The sequence below is a fragment of the Schistocerca serialis genome, chromosome 8, assembly GCF_023864345.2.
Source record: "Schistocerca serialis cubense isolate TAMUIC-IGC-003099 chromosome 8, iqSchSeri2.2, whole genome shotgun sequence".
NCBI classification, from domain to species: Eukaryota; Metazoa; Arthropoda; class Insecta; order Orthoptera; family Acrididae; genus Schistocerca; species Schistocerca serialis.
In genome coordinates this window covers 304,128,225-304,150,307 of record NC_064645.1, presented here as the reverse complement: position 1 = coordinate 304,150,307, position 22,083 = coordinate 304,128,225, and the positions used below count along the sequence as shown (strand labels likewise).

Genomic DNA, 22,083 nt, shown 5'->3' with positions numbered 1-22,083 from the left:
GCGTTTTTTTTAATAGGAGCCCCCATTTTTTATTACATATTCGTGTAGTACGTAAAGAAATATGAATGTTTTAGTTCGACCACTTTTTTCACTTTGTGTTAGATGGCGCTGTAATAGTCACAAACATATGGCTCACAATTTTAGACGAACAGTTGGTGACACGTAGGGTTATTAAATTAAAATACAGAACGTAGGTACGTTTGAACATTTTATTTCGGTTGTTCCAATGTGATACATGTACCTTTGTGTACTTATCATTTCTGAGAACGCATGCTGTTACAGCATGGTTACCTGTAAATACCACATTAATGCAATAAATGCTCAAAATGATGTCCGTCAACCTCAATGCATTTGGCAATACGTGTAACAACATTCCTCTAAACAGCGAGTAGTTCGCCTTCTGTAATGTTCGCACATGCACTGACAATGCGCTGACGCATATTGTCAGGCGTTGTCGGTGGATCACGATAGCAAATATTCTTCACCTTTCCCCACAGAGAGAAATCCGGGGACATCAGATCCGGTAAACGTGCGAGCCATGCTTCGACGACCAATCCACCTGTCATGAAATATGTCATTCAATACCGCTTCAATGTCACGCGAGCTATGTGCCAGACATCCATCATGTTGGAAGTACATCGCCATTCTGTCATGCCGTGAAACATCTTGTAGTAACATCGATAGAACATCACGTAGGAAATCAGCATACATTGCACCATTTAGATTGCCATCGATAAAATGGGGGCCAATTATCCTTGCTCCCATAATGCTGCACCATACATTAACCCGCCAAGGTCGCTGATGTTCCACTTGTCGCAGCCATCGTGAATTTTCCGTTGCCTGATAGTGCATATTATGCCGGTTTACGTTACCACTGTTGGTGAATGACGCTTCGTCGCTAAATAGAACGCGTGCAAAAAATCTGTCATCGTTCCGTAATTTCCTCTTGTGCCCAGTGGCAGAACTGTACACGAGGTTCAAAGTCGTTGCCATGCAATTCCTGGTGCATAGAAATATGGTATGGGTGCAATCGATGTTGATGTAACATTTTCAACACCGACGTTTTTGAGATTCCCGATTATCGCGCAATTTATTTGCTACTGATGTGCGGATTAGCTGCGACAGCAGTTAAAACACCTACTTGGGCATCATCATTTGTTGCAGGTCATGGTTGACGTTTCACATGTGGCTGAACACTTCCTGTTTCCTTAAATAGCGGAACTATCCGGCGAAGGTCCGGACACTTGGATGATGTCGTCCAGGATACCGAGCAGCATACATAGCACACGCCCGTTGGGCATTTTGATCACAATAGCCATACATCAACACGATATCGACCTTTTCCGCAATTGGTAAACGGTCCATTTTAACATGGGTAATGTATCACGAAGCAAATACCGTCCGCACTGGCGGAATGTTACGTGATACCCCGTACTTATACGTTTGTGACTATTACAGCGCCATCTATCACAAAGCGAAAAAAATGGTCCAACTAAAACATTCATATTTCTTTACGTACTACACGAATATGTAATAAAAAATGGGGGTTCCTATTTAAAAAAACGCAGTTGACATCCGTTTGACCTATGGCACCACCATCTAACGGGCCAACCATAGCCCCATCTGGTTTCCCCCTTCAAGCTAGACGAGTTTCGTTTGTGTAGTTTTTCCGTTTGATGCTTATTTCGTGAGATATTAGGCCCTGTCACTATCAATGGACCACCCTGTATATATCCTGTCATCGGATGGCAAGATCACGTGACATGAGCTATGATCGGCTTACAAAAGGGCATTGCAATCTCGATTTCAAAGCTTCAGAAACGAAGGTGCTGTGTTTGGTGGAATTAAAATTTATACTTTCGTAACTACGAAAATATGGAGCCGACATGTTGCTACACATCAAAGACCTTTCATTGGCTTTGGTTTTCTAAAGCGCCGGGAAGTTTTACGCCAGTGTATAAAACGTTAACCATTCCAAGGATCGATAAGTTTTACCGTTCCGTGGGAAAGTATACTGTACTGTCATTTAACATGGAAAAGTGTATTTTCACCCAGAAAAAGTGAATTTTTTAACTGACAAAATTCCAGAAATGTTTTCCCTTCTCCATGTATACACCATGACTTGATATCTCTCATGTCTGTTTTTATAAGTTATGCAGTGATGATACCGTAAAATGGTTTCCAGGTTTGCCAAAGTGAAAATACCCTGAAAACATCGAATTTGGAGCTATCACACGCAGCAGAAAATTAACAATTTATAAAGCTTTATTTTTTGGGGAAGAAATTATCTTGTTTTTACTATCTTGTACCGTTAAGTTTAATCTTCGCGAAGAGTTCTCGGGCTTCCAGCCGGGTGGCAGTGTCTTCAAACTGCGACGTTTTGACGAGTGACATACTCATCATCTTCTGGCGAAGTGCCGAGACTTTGTATATTGTTAGGGAAACTAAAATATTGACATGTGGAAAAATCGGGTCTACTGCCGGATGTTTGTGTCGCTCTGGCACAATATTTCGGTCACGTAACTCGTTGCCTTCTTCAGGTGCTACCTAAGACTGCCGTGTTGGAGGATCTTGTCCAGTATTTATGCCCAGAGGGCGCTGGGTGCTCTCTTTGCTGTTCGGAATGCCACATGCGGGTCCAGCCCCAGACAACTGCCACGACCACAGATGGTGGACGAGTCGGGCGCGGACGTCCGTGGGAGCACCAGGGAGGGGTTAAAACCTCAGGAGCAGCACCTGGCGGGCGCGGACCGTCAACGGAACGCCCAACACAGGACAGGCCTCAGAGAGCTGCCACAGATGGCGCCCAAGTCGGGCGCGGACGTCCGAGGGAACACCGGGGAAGTGACAACACATTACAAGCAGCGCCAGGCGGGCGCGGACGGCAAAGAGAGCACCCAGCGCCCTCTGGGCATAAATACTGGACAAGATCCTCCAACGCGGCAGTCTCAGGTAGCACCTGGAGAAGGCAACGAGTTACGTGGCCGAAATATTGTGCCAGAGCGACACAAACATCCGGCAGTAGACCCGAATTTTCCACATGTCAAGATCTCGCCAGGAAAGCCTGAAGAGTTACAACTAAAATATTAATTACACAGACTTTTTGACAAAGTCATAGGTACAGGTTTTATATCGGGGCTATTTGAAATTTTAAAATGAGCTCAATCGTTTTAACATAATAAGTCACACTGTCATATACAATACAGAGTGGTCAGAATAGCTCATAATGATGTTGCACGGGAGATTGTGCTGAGAAATAACTGTTAAGAAAAAAAAAAAACTGATACGCTACAAGCATTGAAATTAGCCAGTTAGTTCATTTCACGTGCAGATGCAAGCTATTGCATGCGCCAAAATGCAGACACATCTATGGATCCATGAGTTACCAGTTGTGATCAAAAGCCATGTGGTTCGGCTTAGAACAAATCAAATGAAGACCAAGTTTAGCTACACTGTCTCTGGAGGGCAGTTGAATTTGCATGCACGACAACCTGATTGGCTAATTTCAGTGTTAAATGACTTTGAAACAGAGCAACACATCGTTTTCTTCCTTAACAGTTATTTCTCAGCACAACCTCCCCTGTAACACCCTTACAAGTTATTCCGACTGTTTCCGCCCACCCTGTGTAAATATTATCTGCAGATGAAAATCACTGTGTGTATGCATTCAAATGATTGACTCTCGACACACACTCACATTACTGAATTTACAAGCATTTAACACTTGTCTCGTAAATACAGATCAATAAATTAGCCCAACATTATAGTCACTTTATTACACCAAGTCTCAACACTAAGTGGCTTTTACTAGAATGATAACTACAGGTACAAGTTTGAATGGCATTCACTGATGAACATTACCTTTTCCTTCTTTTAATCTCACTGTATGTTCTTTCTGCTGGTTGCCTTCTAATACAGATCAGCTCCTAACTTAAGAAAATGCAGAGAGAGAGGTTTTGACAAGTTATACTGCCATCTTGAGGTGGTTTGAGCTCTTCTGTCCGTGTCAGCTAACACACAGATTTGTTTTTGGAGAAGATCCGCCTTGGGCAAAATACAGTGGAGGATAAAAAAAAAAATTGTGCTTTGCTCAAGGCAGATCCTCTCCAAAAACAAATCTACTTAAACCACTAGATTCGGATCATCTACATACATAGAACACTGTGCCACTCTATGTTGTCCACGGTGATAGTCATGGATATATAGTTCCAAAGTATGTCCATGACTAAAGGATTATGCACTACATACAGTGGCAAAATGTTCTATGTATTTGGATGAAACCACCAATGTGTGTGCTGTGATTAGAATAATCTTGTCTTCGTGATCTCTCTGGGAGCAATACATGTATGTCCATATTTAGGACTTCTAATGCCCCAAGGCCAAAAATATCTCTACTGTTTGTCCCATCCCCTCCCTGCCGAGACTTGAAATACAGATATTTATTAAAGTTTTCCTAACAAATGGAAATGTTTATCTACCTGTTTAATATTGATCTGCAAATGTTCTTTTATTATTTACTTTTTAGAAGGTACCAACGTGCACAAAATAATGTTCCCCAACTTTCTGAATACGGTGCACAAAATAATCTCTATTAATAGTTTCACTATGATTCTTCAGTTTCATATCTGTTGATCAAACAGTCGATAGGTGTACTGCCAGTCCGTAGTGTCCATCGGGCTCAACATTTCGGCGATTAGACATGTGACCATTGTCACGTACTCTACCTAACTAATCTCCTAAGGGCATGCAGAAGACTTTATATTCCGCCTCTGCAAGCTGTTCCCTCCATGTCAACAGTTATGGAGACGCTAGCATCGGCATATGTGGCAACATTAATGCTGCTGCTCTGTCAGCCCTTCGGCTATAATCCCTGCAAGACTTTGGAACCAGCACTGGATCTAATTAAGAAGGGGGTCAATAAACACAACAATCTGGTGACCAGGGGGAACAGAGGAACTACATCAATGCTACAACAGACACCAATGCAAATGTCTCCACGACTACCGACACTTAGGTAATGGCTTGCAGTGGGAGGGTATATAAAATGACCACACGCCAGCTGTCTCTCATAGAAGATTGTGCCCACATCAGGGCAACAAAATAGGTGGCAAAACCAGCAGTTCTGACCAGTTTTTGTAGGCTTTACTTGGTTGTAAGGTGAAAACCGTAACTGTCTCCACAAGTTTCTCCAAATAAATTCCCAATTTGGGGACATAAGTCCCCATCCTCTTACCCAAGGCATCAGTGATCAAGCAAAATGAACGTGCAAAACAGCATAAAATTTCCTCTACCATGGCTGCAATCAGCCCACCTTTCTCCATAAGGAGGAGAGGGAACCACAGAGCTCAGTTGGTCAGTGCACCTGATCATAGGAGCATGAATGATCACCAAAGTATTATGCCCACTGGACACTAGGGACTGGCAGTACAGTTAAGACTGTTCAATCAATAATTTCATTGTTTACCAGCTTTCTCTGAAGAAATGTGCTAGTACAGTCTTTTGTGGTACCATTTTCAAACTGATGTTTTGATTTTGAAAACTCAGTTTTTTTTATTTTGTTGCATCCAATTCACTGCAATCGGTCTTCCACAATTTCACATGGGGAAGGTGCTTGTTCCCTACATGCATTTCTTGAGGATTTTTTAAAAACATCAAGATGCACAGTTTCTTCAGTGCTTCTTCTGGTACTTTCCTTTGGCCAGATATCAAGACCAAGCCCCACTCAGCCACTTTCTTCAGTGATCGAAACACAGCAAATCAACATCCATTAGCAGCAGAGTAGGAATTATATCTGAAGTCAGTGCCAACTGAGTTAACAAACTAAAGCGAATTGTATTAAGTAATCTATATGAAAATGATACAGAGGGCACCTGCTATTACATGTAGCTGCATGCGCGAAGTAAGAAAAGTTAACAGAAAGGTGATGGTAAGATAACTCTTATTCAACTGATAGAAGTTGAAAAAATTCTATTAATCAAACATGCTTGAAAGTTTAAAAAATATATTGTTTTGTTTATGAACTGGAAAAAAGTGCACAAATATTTTTCATTAAGTTAACAAAACCATGCCAGTGTTGACCTACCTTAACACCATTTTAACCACACTATAACAATTATCCGGCAAAAATGAAACATGGCCCTGGATACATATGTCAGACCGATATCAAATAGGACTACAGGTGACACTGAATGGATAAAAAGGAGGGCAAGGTCACAGGTTTGTTTGAACTATGGGAGGGTGTCATGCAGATGCTGACAGATGCATACTGTCATCTGAAAATCTACTCAGAAAGTTTCTAGAAGATGTGATGAATTTAGAAATATATTACAACTCCCTATTTGTCACTCCCAAATGCATCGCAAAGACAAGATTAGACTAATTACAGCATGCACAGATGCATATAAGTGATCATTCTTCATGCAGTGCGTAAGTGAATGGAAAGCTCTAATTAATGGTACAATGAGACATACCCTCTGCCTTGCATTTAAAAGTGGTATGCAGAATGTAGATGTATATCTAGGGGTTTCTAATAGATTTCTGGATTCATCACATAAAGCTGGTTCTAGAAAATTTCTTAGCAAGCTTCCACAGGGTAGTTTGCATCTACAAGCATCTGCCAATTCAGGTCTTTCAGCATCTTCATGACACTCTCCAATGGGTTGAAGAAACCTTTGACAATTCGTATGCCTTTCTTTGTGTAAGTTCAGTGCCCCCTGTTAGTCCTGATTTGTCCAGATCCCACAAACTCGAGTAGTATTCTAGGATGCAAAATATGACTGAAGGTTTATGCAGCTTCTTCCACACAGTACTTCATTATAGAGAGCTGCATTATCTGCAAAATGTCTGAGGTTATTAATGTACTATAAGGACAGCAACAGATACACTTCCTTGAGGCACATCTGAAGTTACTTCAACATCTGTCAATGACTCTCCATCCAAAATAAGATCCTGTGTGGTCTCCAACGTGGTATTGTCTCTCCAGTCACAAATCTGGGTTGATACTCCATATGAATACACTATCAAGAATAAGTGTATGGTGATACTACCTTTTGGAACTCGAGGAACACTACATCTATCTTATTGCCTTGATTCATGGGTTTCAGGTTGTTATGTGAGAAAAGTGTGAGTCGGTTTTCACATGACTGATGTGCTGGTTAGCATGGAGGAGGTTATTCTGTTCCGGGTACCTCATTATATTTGACCTCAGATTGCGTTCTAAGATTCTACAACAAATGGATGTCAAGGATAGTGGACAGATTTGTGGATCACTTCAGCTGCCCATCTTGTCACTGGACATAATTATTTGGTTGAGAGATCTTCGGTATGTTATGTACTGTAATTAGATACGCAAAAAATGTACTCACCAAGTGGCGGCAGGAGAACACACTTGACAAATGTATTATTTACATAAACTTTCGGAGCCAGTGGCTCCTCTTCCTGGCAGAAGGCTTGAAGGGGAAAGAGAGGGATGAAGGAAAAGAACTGGTGATGTTTAGGGAAAGGGGTAGAGTTCGGAGAAGTCACTCAGATCTCCAGGTCAGGAGAGACTTACCAGATGGAATGAGAATGAAAGACTGATCATTGGGGACTGCAACGGACGAGACATGAAAAGCTCTGAGCTTAAAGGTGGAAGAGAGGGTAATATGTAAGACAGAGATTACTGCTAAAACATCATGCACAAGTTAATAAGAGCAAAAAGTTAAGTGCATTGTATGTGATAGAGGTGGGAGGTAAATAGTGAAAAGTTGACAGGTCAGAAAATGAAAGATGTAGGTGGCAAGAACCCTGGGGGAAGAATCCAGATGACACATGTGCATGCTCTGTAAAACTATTAGGAATGCATATTGATTCCAAACTTAATTGGGAAGAACACGTAAATCAGGTTTGCAAAAAGCTTTCAAGAGTCTCCTATCTCCTTTGGAAACTTAGGGACATGATTAGCATGAACTTTCTGAGAACAATGTACTGTGGACTCTTCCAGTCACATATTACATATGGCCTTCTCATATGGGGGCACAGCTCTCACAGTAACAAAATTTTGTTGATGCAGAAAAGAATGCTGCGCATAATGTGTAAAGTCGGTCCCACGGAGCACTGTCGTCCTCTCTTTATAAGGCTAAGACTGTTGACCATTGTAAACTTGTATATTTATATCTGTGTGTTACACATTAAAAACAATGGTATGGAAGGTGTTGTCAGGGAAGAAATTCATAACTACAACACTAGAAGGAAGGCAGATTATGATATACCAAGACACAGACTAACAAAAAGTAGTAACTCACACAAAGTGAATACCTTAAAAATATTCAACAAACTACCGCAATCTGCTCGGGACATGCCCACAAAAATTCTTAAACAAAATTTGTACAATTGGTTATCTGACAATCCATTTTATTCTATGCAAGAATATTATGATCTGAGTAGCACAGAGATAAACCTGTAATTGCATAATTAACTTAATTAACTACTATATATACTGTTACAAAATATTTCATATCTAATACCTTTGTATTTCAACTGTGTTAGGTAACTACTTTATTTGCCAGTGTTATGATGTGTTACGTAACTACTGTGTTTGCTACTACAATGTAACTCATTTTTGGTACCTTTGTATGTATCTGAAACAAGAATATGTATTAAGCATTGTAGTCACCTGCTTAAGGTTTATGTTATTTGTAAGTTACTCATATGCTAATTATATCTATGCCTTATATATAGTGTCTGGAATATTAATATTATTTTATGTACTGACGAAGCCTATTTCATCTTGCATGATCAATGGCTAATAAAGAATCTTGAATAGGATTTTGTGTTTTGCCATTATATTAGTGTATCTGTGCCCATTCATGCTAACTGACAACTTGGTGGTAGTGTAAAAGGCTGAAGAGTTTTTACATAACAGCAAGTATATGACACGTTGTTTCACAGGTGACTCTCTCTTTCATGGTCTATGTTTTGCCAGTTACAGGGCTGGTATAGATGGTGGTAGAAGGGTGAATAGGACAAGTCATTGGTGGGGACGGTCACAGGGGGAGCCATAGCATAGGGAGAACGGTGCCGAAGGAGCACACAGGGTCTGACATGGATACTAGAGTGGTTGAGAGGGCGACAAAAAACTGTTCTACGTGTGGTGGGCGAAGTCTCAGATAGCATGAACCCCCATTTCAGGGAAAGGTTTTAGTAAGTCATAGCCAGGTCCATGCTACTGGCTGCACGGGTTGTATATCAAAGCTGATAAATAAATGGAAAAATTATTCATTTTGCTCTCCACTTTTTTCACCTAATGTGACATTCCTGCCTGAGCTTTGAATAGCCCAATTTCATCAAACTTGCCTTCTCCTATACTGTGTGATGGAAGCTGTGCTTCTCAAAGATAAAATTTCTGTTTACACCATTCTGCTACTACCTGACCAATGGCAGCATGTTCTATTACTATCTGCTTGTTGTTTGCAATGTGGTTGGCCACATTAGTTCTACAGTAACACAAGAGTGTGACGATCATCAACCTACGAAAATCATAACAATTTCTTTCTATTAATTATGATTGAGCAGTTCTAACAACCACCCAATAGTGCTGATATGGTTAAATAAAAATCATGAAGCCAAAGAACAGTTAAAGGGATTATTATTTCATGACTGGAATTTAGGCTCTCAAACACTACATCCTCCTTAACAAAGAGTTCTAGGAAAAAACTGCACTTTAATCATGTGCTTTTTTCTCTCTCCATGAATTCAAAATTAAGCAGTAATTTGTAACCAAACAAAGCTTCAGAGTAATGTTTTTCAATTCACATTCGTCTAATGCACTACATACTATTTTCTGACAGACATACTGTGGTAATGGTGGTGGTTGCAGTGGTGGTGGGAGCAATAATACCTGCATATATTCACTCTGTTAAGATTACACTAGACATTATATTAGTCTATCATGTGTCAGGTGATTGCCTCTTTTGTTTCAGACATGTTAAGTTGTCATTATATTAGAGCAGTCCAGTAACCAAGAAAGACCACAAACCATCTGTCTCATTAAGTGTAGCTTAAAAGTTTCTGGAAGTGTCAATTCTGAGCAAAATAGTTCCTGTGATTTAACATTCTATGCTAGTTAAGAAAGCTGGCTCTTGGCATGATCAAAACTGCATTGACCAGACATTAATGTCTTGGAAAATGGACTGTAGAAGATAGACGGAAAGTTTGTCTGCAGTCCTTGATGTGGTTGCTTACAATTCCATTTAGAAAGGAGGCTCTCAACATAAACTCATCGAGGGCATATATGTCACAGTACAGAATATGCATATAATAGATTCTTCCAACTTAAATATGGCTGGCCACAGGGTTCAGTACTGTCTCCAATTCTCTACTAATACTCTTGCAACCTTAAACAATCTCACAAATATATCTATGCTGATGACATCATTCTCATTACTCAAAGAGGAAATTTCAGTGAAGTGGGGGACACACAGGCCAAAGATTTCCAGAAGATTATTACTTCTTAGAAATGGTGCCTGTGATTTGGTCTGGAAATAGCTACAAGGGTAAGCACATGCACTTTCGTTTCAATTGTCTTTAGGTTCGTAACAAAGTTTGATGTGCTCGCCAGTCATTAAATACCACCATCATCTACACTCATGGCAGATTTCAGTACCGTCACATCAATTCACTTTGTATCCTTACGAAGTAAACATGGAAGCACTACCCTCCGTTTGCACCAAGAACAGCATTCTATTTTTTGTCTGAAAGTGCCTGAGGATCATAAATAAGCAGAAGTCTAAACACAATATGGGGACAACATTTACTGTGGAAAATTTTTTACCTACAGACTGAATAATTCAAAAGTGGCCGAGCAACTGTGCGGGGCAATAAAATAGCAGAACGTCCATTCACACCAACTATTTACACACATTAAGAAAGTCTTGTGGCATGATTTTGAATAACAGATAAGTGACTGTCAAAGTGGCAAACCAAATGCACATTAGTTTTAGTTGTTTTTATAAAGTCTGCGCAAGATGGGTCCAAAACCAACTCACGAGTGCAAGCACAATTGTGTGAGAATGTGCTACTGGACTGTCATACTAATGAAGGTGAAATGTTTTTAAAACAAATCACTGGAGACTAAACATAGTTTCATCACTTTGAATGAGAAAGCAAATGCCAGACAATGAAAGTCAGAGTCGCTCCCATGCAGGAAAACTGATGCTCACAGTATTTTGGGATGCCAAGGGCCAGTCCGGAATATTACTTGGAAGAGGGCTCAACAGTAAATTGTCAACATAACAGTGATATATTTTGCAACGAATTGAATGCAACAGTTCTAAACAAACACCATGGTACCGTCAAACAGCATTATGATTCCCCCTCCTTGCCACAGAACATTCACATGGCACTGCCAACACTTTTCAAGTTTTTCAGCATATGGATTTCGAGGTGTTGGAGCATCCTGCAAACATTCTCACCACCCACCATAATTCCATTTCTTTGTTGCACTTAAACATAGTGCATGAGGCCGACAATTCACCTGTGCTGAAGTAAATCGTGCAAAGAAGGCTTGCTAAACCGAAAAACTTTTCTTCAGAGGATATGGAAAGCTTGCTAATGATGAACCAAGTACATTTAAAAGCTAGGTGACTATGATGAAAAATGATATTGTACATTTTTGACTGTTGTTGTAATAAATTAGAAATACGTTTTGCAGATACTTTTTGACTTATCCTCAAACATTACATGTCAGCAATACGAAGGTCAGGCTCAAGAGCAACTCTTTCCGATACACTCATATTTCCAAATACCTGGGTGTAACCTAGATTTTTAACCTACCACTACCATCCTGAAAAAGTGGCAGCTAAAGTTCAAACAGTTCCCAAACTTAACTGTTTGATATCCAACTACACCACAAAATGAGAATCTAATCTGCAACTCGGCGCTGTACTCCTGTCCAAGGGTTACCCATACCGAGTATCACCCAGCCTCCTGATATCCCACGACAAACACCAATGTGAGAGATCAATGGAGAGCCCGAAGCCTTCTAAGATCACTGTGTCTAGTTTTCTACTTTGTAAATACATTTGTATGTACAACATATGTTAGGAATCAATTGGTAATCTATCATCAAATGAGAGAAGAGCGATACAAACAGCTCTCATAAGAAAGTCTTATTTGTAAAATTAGTTAAGCAAATTATTAAATCAACCACAGCTGCTCCAAATTTTTACAAAACCTCTTTTATATCACTTCTACTTAAATCTTTGATTAAGATGTTTCATGAAATTTTTTCGGTATGCACATCTGCCAGATGATAGTCATCTCAGACTAGTAACAAAAATAAAATCAGTATATAATATAGTGCCAATCAGTGGTTTTCAAGATTTCTTTCGTTAGTCCATGCAAACAAAAAAAATCTTTACATGATTCAGATGCTTCTTCAAATATTATGTCATTCGTGGTATACAAATGGAGCATTAAAACAATGCTTCTTCCAATATTATGTTTGTGGTATACAAATGGAGCACTAAAATTTGCTTCTTATGTGTCAAATTCCTGACAATTCTAAACATTAAAAACCTATACTTTCTCTCATTTCAGGGTTCAATGGTTATCTAAGACTGGTAGTCCCGGAGCAAAGATTGACCGCTGTGAATTCAAAAACTGGGAGTTCCTGGCAAGACAAGATTTCAGAGGATTTAGTATCAGATTCTGAGTGTTTTAAAATCACACCAAGAAGAAAAATATGCAAAACTTCTGTTTGCATGTCTAAATTCCTTTCTTTTCACAGTGCTGATGTCTTAATTTTACATCAACAGAAACATTAATTCATGCATATTTACACGTCATCCTCCAACTTCATGCTTGACCTGAACCATTCACACCACGTAAGTGTACACAAATATAAATAAAACTTTCTTGATGATTAAATCAAAAATACACACAACTTATGCAAGAAGTACCTTTACTTGCAAACATAATATGCAAAAAAGACATCAGCAGACCAATAGTACATGTAACTGCCAAATTGTACCTTAATTTTTGAGAATTAAAGTATTTTATGTGTTTTTGTTAAATGTTTCTTATATTTTGTGATTGTATGTATGTTTATGCACCACCTTTACTGATTTTGTAAGGACAGAGAAATATAAAAGATGAACACAAGCATAACTTATATTTGTGTGTTTGCACTGCTGCAAACTTCATTTCCTTGGTTCTACCATGCAGAGGAGTAACACAATACAGGTGCCTTTGCTGGAATTTACAGCTACATTCATAATCCACATGTTATGTATGGTGTCTCACTGACCTCAATTCTATGTTGAAAGATAAAGGTAAGACAATAACCCACAGGTTGGTTTAAACACAACAGTGTTTTGTTGTGCATGGTCCCACTGGAGCTGTTATGCATGTATTACTGACATGAATAAACATCCACAGGAAGATACGACCACAATCATGTCAAACATCGTTGTTTTTGTGATACAGATGTCAAGGTGTGGTGAGAAACAATGTTGCATGGGTATACTGACCTCAAATCTTTCAACACTGTACGCTCACTGTTCAATGTTATTGTGACACTGTACTACTTCCTTAAGAGTGTCTTTTCAGGAGTGCAGTTGGCTCTGACTGCAACTGTATCAAACTGCGCAAATGAAGGAGCTCTTGGAATAAGAGGATATTTGGCGAATGGACTGGCCTAATTTGGGCTGCCAATTTTCCCCCGGACTTAAATAGTAGCATCAAGTAAGTTTAGGATGCACTGGGGAGACATTTGCAGCACATCCACTCATACAGCAGTTGTCAACTGTGCTGGATGAATGAATGGAATGTCCTACCACAAGAACTTCTTACCAGTTTTGTGGGTAGCATGGGGACACCCTGCAAAGCAAGCATTCTCATCCTTGTAGCCAGCATGGGAGAACATTGAGGAGTACACATTGTCATATGTGGTCATCACACACCCTATTAAGAACCATGTCCCACGTTTTGTAATGTCCAGGGGACATCATAAATATTGGTGTAACTGTTGTCTTCGAATAAAAGTTTCATTTATGCTTGTCTCATTGCATATTTCTTTCAGTTAGCTTCTGTACTACACTACAGCAGTTTTTTCTATGCATAGTCTAAGTTAATTGTGCTACAGAGGTTGGACAAAAAATAGGAAAACGTCATGAGAAATGCATGCTTGAATGTAAATGTAGATCCTAGACTAGCCTGCACATTGCACTGTTGTCTTTGACAACATACTGAACCTGTTCAAGAAGCATATGTAAGACGTATACTGCATACATGAAAAGCATAAAAATATCATCCACTAACAAGGAGAAGTCCCAACGATGATATCAACTTTTTGAAACACTCTATATTGTGATGTAGGTTAAAATCCCAGATATCACACACTGCAGTCATTCACCTTGGTGGACCCTAATTTGCAAGTAATTCGGGGGGAGGGGGAGGGACTTGGAATTTTGTATAATACTCAATAGTGTTAACAGTTACATTATGTGATCTGTTTGCGTGGTTTAATGTGTTGAACAGCAGCTTTAACGCAGGAGGTTGTGAGTTCGAGTCTTGTCAAAAGCACAATGTTTTTCTATTTTTAAATCTTTATCAAATTGTCATCATTTTTATTCAATTAATTAATTGCAATGCAATTTCTAATCACATTTCTTTGTCACAAATTTTAATCATAATATCAACTTCATTTGCTCTCATTTTTCTTCCTATCACTCTTTCTCCATTTGCATGCGTTTTTAACTAAATTTATGAATTAATTTCAATTTAATTCCTATTGTTTTATCACAGTTTTTTGTCCACATTATTGTGTTCATTATATCTATTTCTAATTTTGCTTGAATTTTGTTTTACTTACAAACCTGCGTTATTTTATCCATAGCACATTAGGTATTTAGGTTATGCACGGTAGTGCAAAAAAATTGCACTTCTGGTAACAAAAAGAAAGGTAGGAAGGTATACTTGCCCTGCAATGGTGACAGGATACAAATTTCAGAATATCTCAGCAGTTGGCATATTCGATGATGAGGACAAAGATGTGGAGAACAAATGGAAAAAATCTAAGGCATTGTTCAATATGCCCCAGGCAAGTATGTTCTGAGTAAGGTTTTATGGGATGGGAAAGATCCACCATGGTTTAATAGCCATGTTAGAGAAGGGCTTCACCTCAGATTCAAGAGAAGTAAAAACCTAGCTCACAAACAAAAGCTGAGTGAAGTGAAAATGAGTGTAAGGAGAGCAATGAGAGAAGCATTCAATGATTTTGAAGGTAAGACGTTGTCAACAGACCTGAGTAAAAACCCAAAGAGATTTTGGTCATGTGTAAAATCAGTAAGTGGGTCAAAATCATCTATTCATTCTCTCAGTGACCACACTGGCACCAAAACGAAAGATAACAGAGAGAAGGCGCAAATACTGAATTCGGTCTTCCGAAGTTGTTTCACTGTGGACGATCGTAACACTGATCCTACTTTCAATTGTTGTACGAACGTTGAAATCACAGATATTGAGATAACCAACTGCTGAATTGGAAAGCAGCTATAGTTGCTTAGTAGTGGAAAGGCGTCAGGACCAGATGATATACCTATAAGATTCTATAAAGATTATGCAAAAGAACTTGTTCCCCTTCTAGCATTAATTTATTGTAGATCACTTGAGCAATGAAAGGCACCTAACAACTGGAAAAAAGCGCTGGTCATACCTGTTTTTAAGAAAGGCCGTAAGACAGATCCACACAATTATAGACCTATACTGTTGACGTCAATCTGTTGTAGAATTATGTGACATATTGAGCATACATAGGAAAAGAAATCCACTACTCTAGTGATGACAAACAGCTGGAGACAGCACCTGTCATAAAATATCTAGGCTTAACTATCCAGAGCAATCTTAAGTGGAATGGCCACATAAAACAGATAGTGGGAAAAGCAGACATCAGACTCAGATTCATCAGAAGAATCTTGAGGAAATGTAACTCACCCATGAAAGAAGTGTCTTATAACGCGCTTGTTCACCCGATTTTTGAGTATTGTTCATCTATCTGGAATCCGTATCAGGTAGGACTGATAGAGAAGATCCAACGAAGAGCAGTGCTTTTCATCACAGGATCGTTTAACTGGCGAGAAGGCGTTATGGACATGCTAAACAAACTCCACTGGCAGACGTTACAAATGAGGCATTGTGCATCACGGAGAGATTTACTAAAAAAATTTTGGAACAGCATTTTTCAGGAGGAGTCTAACAACATATTACTTCCCACCACGCGTATTGACCACAAGGAGAAAATTCAAGAAATTAGAGCCAATACAGTGGCTTACCGACAATCATTCTTCCCATGCACTATTCGCGAATGGAACAGCGTTGGAGGGATCATATAATGGTACCGAAGATATCCTGCAGCACACATCATTAGGTGGCCTGAGGAGTATGATGATATGATGTAACTTTTCCACCGCTATTAAGTGTCACACAAGATTGTAAGTGTCACACACAATTACGACTTTTTTCCCCAACAATTACTCGTGAACAAGGGCCCAGCAGGTTGAATGGCTGCAGTGTATGATACCTGGGATCTTAACCTGCATCACTGTATAGATAGTTTCAAAAAGTCGATCGCACTGTACCTCTCCTTGTAACTAAAAATGTGGACCCAAATGCCAAGAGCATGTTGAGTGATTGTGTCAGATGGTCATTAAATAGGATTGTGACGAAAAACAAGGACAAGAGCCGCAAACATCACTGCAGGACTGAAGGTCACACTCGCAAAACCTGCCAGAACGAAAACAACACGAAGAGAGTTCAATAAGCTGGGAATTGCAGCTTGAGCTGGTTCCAGAACCATGCACAAGTGACGTAAACACCTATAACAGGAAAATGTGGTGCTGAAGCCAAAAATCCATGACAATGGAGTGAGCAATGGAATAAAGTAATTTGAATCTTGTTGCACAGTCTCCAACTTCTGGCCAAGTTTATCTCCTGAAAGTGAAACATGGTGGAAGTTCAGTGAACATTTGGGCAGCCAAGACACAGTATTCCATAGACGCCATGGATACTGCACAAGGTCGCATTACTGCCAATAATTATGTGACCAACTTTGAGACTCAGCTCCATCCCATAGTACAATGTTTAATCCCCAATGGTGATGCTGTGTTCTAAGACAACAGGGCCCCTGGCCTCACACTGTCCAGGACTAGTTTTGTGAGCACAAGGACAAATTATTATTCCATCTCCCCTGGCCACCACATTGACTAGATTCACTATTGTTATTCAACCTTTGTGGTCTACTTTGGAGAGAAGTGCGAGTGATCGCTGGCCACATCCATCGTTGTTACCTGAGCTTGCCACTATTTGGTAGGAAGAATGGTTTAAGATTCCCTTGGAAACCATGCAGGACCTGTATTTAACCATTCCGAGGCGACTGGAAGCTGTTTCGAATGTCAACAATTTTCCTACAACATATTAAGGCATGGTAATGTGTTACAAGGGTAATCCCAAAAGTAAGGCCTCCTATTTTTTTTGTAAGTACATAGGCCTGTTTATTTCTACAATGGTTTACATCAGTTTACAGCATGAACATTTAGCTACTTTCCGACAATCACCATTTCTGTCAACGCATCTTTGTAGACGTTGTGGCAGTTTTTGTATACCCATGTCAAACCAGCTCACCACCATGCTGTTCACAAAAAGTTATGAACCTCTTCTTTCACCTCGTCGTCTGAGCTGAATCGCTTTCCGGCCAAATGTTCTTTTAACCTAGGGAATAGGTGATAGTCACTGGGTGCCACGTCAGGGCTATAGGGTGGGTGGGTGATAATGTTCCACTGAAACTATTGCAGGAGAGCAACAGTTTGCCGAGCGGTGTGTGGGCGAGCACTGACATGGAGAATGTCTACGCCCTTGCTCAACATTCCTCTTCTCCGGGTCTGAATTGCCCGTTTGAGATTTTTCAGAGTCTCACAGTACCTGTCAGCGTTAATTGTGGTCCCAGCAATTCAGCTTCAACGACGAGGTGAAAGAAGAGATTCATAACTTTCTGAACAGCATGGCGGCAAGCTGGTATGACATGGGCATACAAAAACTGCCACAGTGTCTACAAAAATGTGTCGATAGAAATGGTGATTATGTTGAATAATAGCTAAATGTTCAAGCTGTAAACTGATGTAAACCATTGTAGAAATAAACAGGTCTATGTACTTATAAAAATAGGAGACCTAACTTTTGCGATTATCCTCGTATGTTTTTGGTGTTTTCATATTTTTGTCCAACTTATGTATCTTACCTAGGATGCGAAAGTTAGTTTATTTGTTAAGTTTCACCCACCAGTTTATTCTGTACAGTGACAGTTATTTACAAAATAAATATTATTCACAAAGGGTTATATTCACATGATGTGTAAGAGTAGTTATACAAGTTGATTAATGAAGATCATAAAATAGATGAAAATGTTTGCTGCTACAGAAACTTAGACTAGCTTAGCGCAAAACCCACTACTTAAATAAGTCAAGTCTTAGTAACCTGGACTGTCTGTCTGTATTCAAGAAATGGATTCAACAAACACTGATGTGGCACAAAACTAGTCAGATAAATATATTAATAATTTTATCAAAACTACAAGTTAATACTGTTTGACTGGGTTGCTGCAGTGTAACACACAGTATCTCCTAGGTACAGGTATGCCAACACTGCTACAGCTGTTAATGAACTTAACTTCTTAAACAATGAAACTGAGAAACAGCAGCCTGTAGACAACTACACTATACTTCCAGGATCACTCAAGTTTTTATATGCAAACAGCTTTCAGCAATAATGGTGTCCCAATTCATTGTATACAATGTCTGGTTCATTTATGGCACTGACTTGTTTCAGACCTATTTTAGTTGTCAATAAGGAAATAATTCTGAATAGTTTTTAAGGAAAAAGTGTACAGTTCCCTTTTGGATCCATGAGCATGTTTTGGGAATATCTGACCCTGAAATGCATTTCACAGAATACTGCAAAATAAATGTTTACAACTGCTTCATATGGCTCAAAACACTTTTTTTAGAAACAATTTTTCTGTTTATGACAACAAATGGAAGTCAGCATGTTAAATCTAATAAACAGGGACCCTGTTCCCACAGTTTACACTTCAGATTTTTGTTTCCCATTTTCAAGTGGGCAAGCGCACTGTCTTGGGGGGGGGGGGGGGGGGGGGAGAAAGAGAGAGAGAGAGAGCACACAATCATCAATACGCCCCCCCCCCCACACACACACACACAAAAACCATTTGTCATTCAATGAGTTGGTCAAGAATACCTGCCAATTATTTATCTATCGCACTCTGCAAGGCAAGCAATTAAAGCAAACACCTTTGCTTCCTAGAAAACATTGGTTATTATCTTTCCACCAAGTGAAATCTATTTCATCTTTTCTGATACATGGTTACCAACAACCACATACTGATTTTTTTCCGCTGACAATGGGTGGACCCATGTCTGAGCTACAGTAGCAAATGTGGAAATAAAATCCGCTTAGAATCCTTCAGAACTGTCACAACATTAATGAAAATTTTATTTCTGTACCTACTTTTGCTCAGTAAATACAGCTCCCAGCTTTTTCTTTTGATTTACCTACAGTGCCAGCAATTTAACACACCTTTAAACATTAAACAGCAAAGTGTGCAATTTATTTAGGCTCTGTTGTGGTTATAGTTACATCTTGTCATCGGAGTAGTGGCCTGTATGTCTAAGTGATACAGATTGTCATATCATACGTGCAATCACAATAGAGAGTATCTGTTGAGAGGCCAGACAAACATGTGGTTCCTGAAGAAGAGTTAGCAGCCTTTTCAGTAGCTGGAATGGCAACAGTCTGGATGATTGACTGATGTGGCCTTGTAACATCAACCAAAAAGGCCTTGCCGCACTGGTGCTGCAAACGGCAGAAGCACACATCTCTACTGAATGGATAAACGAGGATGGCATCCTCTTGGGAAAAATATTCTGGGGGTAAAATAGTTCCTCATTCGGATCTCTGGGTGTGGACTACTCAATAGGATGTAGACAACAGGAGAAATAAAACTTGTGATCTACGGATCGGAGTGTGGAATGTTAGATCCCTTAATTGCACACGTAGGTTAGAAAACTTAAAAAAGAAAATGGATAGGAGCTAGATATAGTGGGAATTAGAGAAGTTCTGTGGCAGGAGGAACAGGACTTCTGGTCAGGTGAATACAGTGTTATAAACAAAGTTAAATAGGGCTAACACAGGAGTATGAACAGCTTAGAAAATAGAAAGAAGCACACACCTTCCATAATAGACCAAGTTTATATGCCAACTAGCTACGCAGATGATGATGATGATGAGATTGAATAAATGTATGATGAGATAAAAGAAACTATTCAGATGGTTAAGGGGATGAAAATTTAATTGTGACGGGGGACTGGAATTCAACAGTTCGAAAAGGAAGAGAATGAAAATTTTAGGTGGGGAAAAGAATGAAAGAGGAAGCTTCCTAGAAAAATTTTGTACAGAGCATAGTTTGATTATCAATAACACTTTGTTTAAGAATCATGAAAGGAGGCTGCATACGTGGGAAAGACCTGAAGACACTGGGAGGTTTCAGACTGATTATATAATGTAAGACAGGGATTTCACAACCAGATTTTAAACTGCAATACATTTACAGCAGCAGATGTGTATTCTGCCTACAATTCAGAAATTACAAAAAGGTAGGATATTAAGGTGATGGGACTTGGATAAGGTGAAAGAACCAGAGATTGTTAAGAGTTTCAGAGGGAACTTTAGGCAATTGTTGACTAGAACAGGGGAAAGGAATACACCACAAGACGAATGGTTAGCTTTGAGAGATGAAACATGGAAGGCAGCAGAGGATCAAACAGGTAAAAGGACGAGGCCTAGTTTGGATAACACAAGAGGTATTGAATTTATTGATGAAAGGAGCAAATATAAAAACTGAGCAAATGAAACAGGCAAAAGGGAATACAAATGTCTAAAAAATGAGTGTGACAGGAAGTGAAAAATGGCTAAGAAGGAAAGGCTAGAGGACAAATGTAAGGATTCAGAATTCACTAGGAGAAAGATAGGTACCACCGACAGAAAAATTGAGGAGGCATTTGGAGAAATGAGAAGCATCTGATAAATATCAAGAACTCAGATGTTAAACCAGACCTTAGGAAAGAAGGGAAAGGTGGAAGGAGTATGTATAGAGAGTATACAAGGGAGGTGAACTTTTAAGACAATATTATAGAAATTAATGAGGAAGTAGATAAAGATGAGTTGGGAGATATGGTACTGTTAAAAGAAATCGACAGAGCACTGAAAGACGTAAGTCAAAACACAGCCCCAAGAGTATACAACATTCTGTCAGAATTGCTTTGTGACAGCCAGCCATGGCAAAATACTTCCATGTGGCGCACAAGATGTATGAGACAGATGAAATACATTCAGTCTTTCAGAAGAATGTAATAAACCCCGTTCAAAAGAAAGCACTTGGTGATGGAAATTATCGAACTATTAATTTAATAAGTCATGATCACAAAATACTAACACATTCTCCTTCACAGAAGAAGCAGAAGGATGGAAAAAATGGAAAAACCAATCTTGGGGAAGATCAGTTCGGATTCTGGAGAAATGTGGAACACTGACCCTATGACTTACTAGGTTATGGAAAGGCAAACCTACATTTACAGCATTTGTTGACTTGGTAAAAATTTCTGACAATGTTAACTAGAACACACTCTTTGAAATTCTGAAGGTAGCAGGGGTAAAATACAGGGAGCAAAAGGCTATTTATAATTTATACAGAAACCAGACGGCCATCACAAGGGTCAAGGAGCATGAAAGGGAAGCAGTGCCTGAGAAGGGTGTAAGACAGGGACCTAGCCTATCCCCAACATTATTCAATGTGCACATTGAGCAAGCATTAAAGGAAACCAAAGAAAAATTTGGAGTAGGAATTGAAATTCTGGGACAAGAAAAAAATTTTTAAGTTGGTAGATGGTATTGTAATTTTGACAGATACAACAAGACCTTTGAAGAGCAGTTGAATGGAATGGACAGTGCCTTGGAATGACGATATAGGATGAACAT

At 39.4% G+C, this 22,083-nt stretch overlaps 1 protein-coding gene across 1 annotated transcript in view; it reads left to right on the top strand.

Annotated features, from left to right (window-relative positions):
- The window catches only part of LOC126416661 (acylphosphatase-2), a 156,342-nt gene extending 143,290 nt beyond the window's left edge, over positions 1-13,052 (top strand). The window contains exon 3 of the mRNA XM_050084459.1: positions 12,577-13,052. Coding sequence (XP_049940416.1) covers positions 12,577-12,691 — 115 coding nt within the window. The 3' untranslated portion in view covers positions 12,692-13,052. The remainder of the gene's footprint in view (positions 1-12,576) is intronic.
- Positions 13,053-22,083: the final 9,031 nt, after the last annotated feature.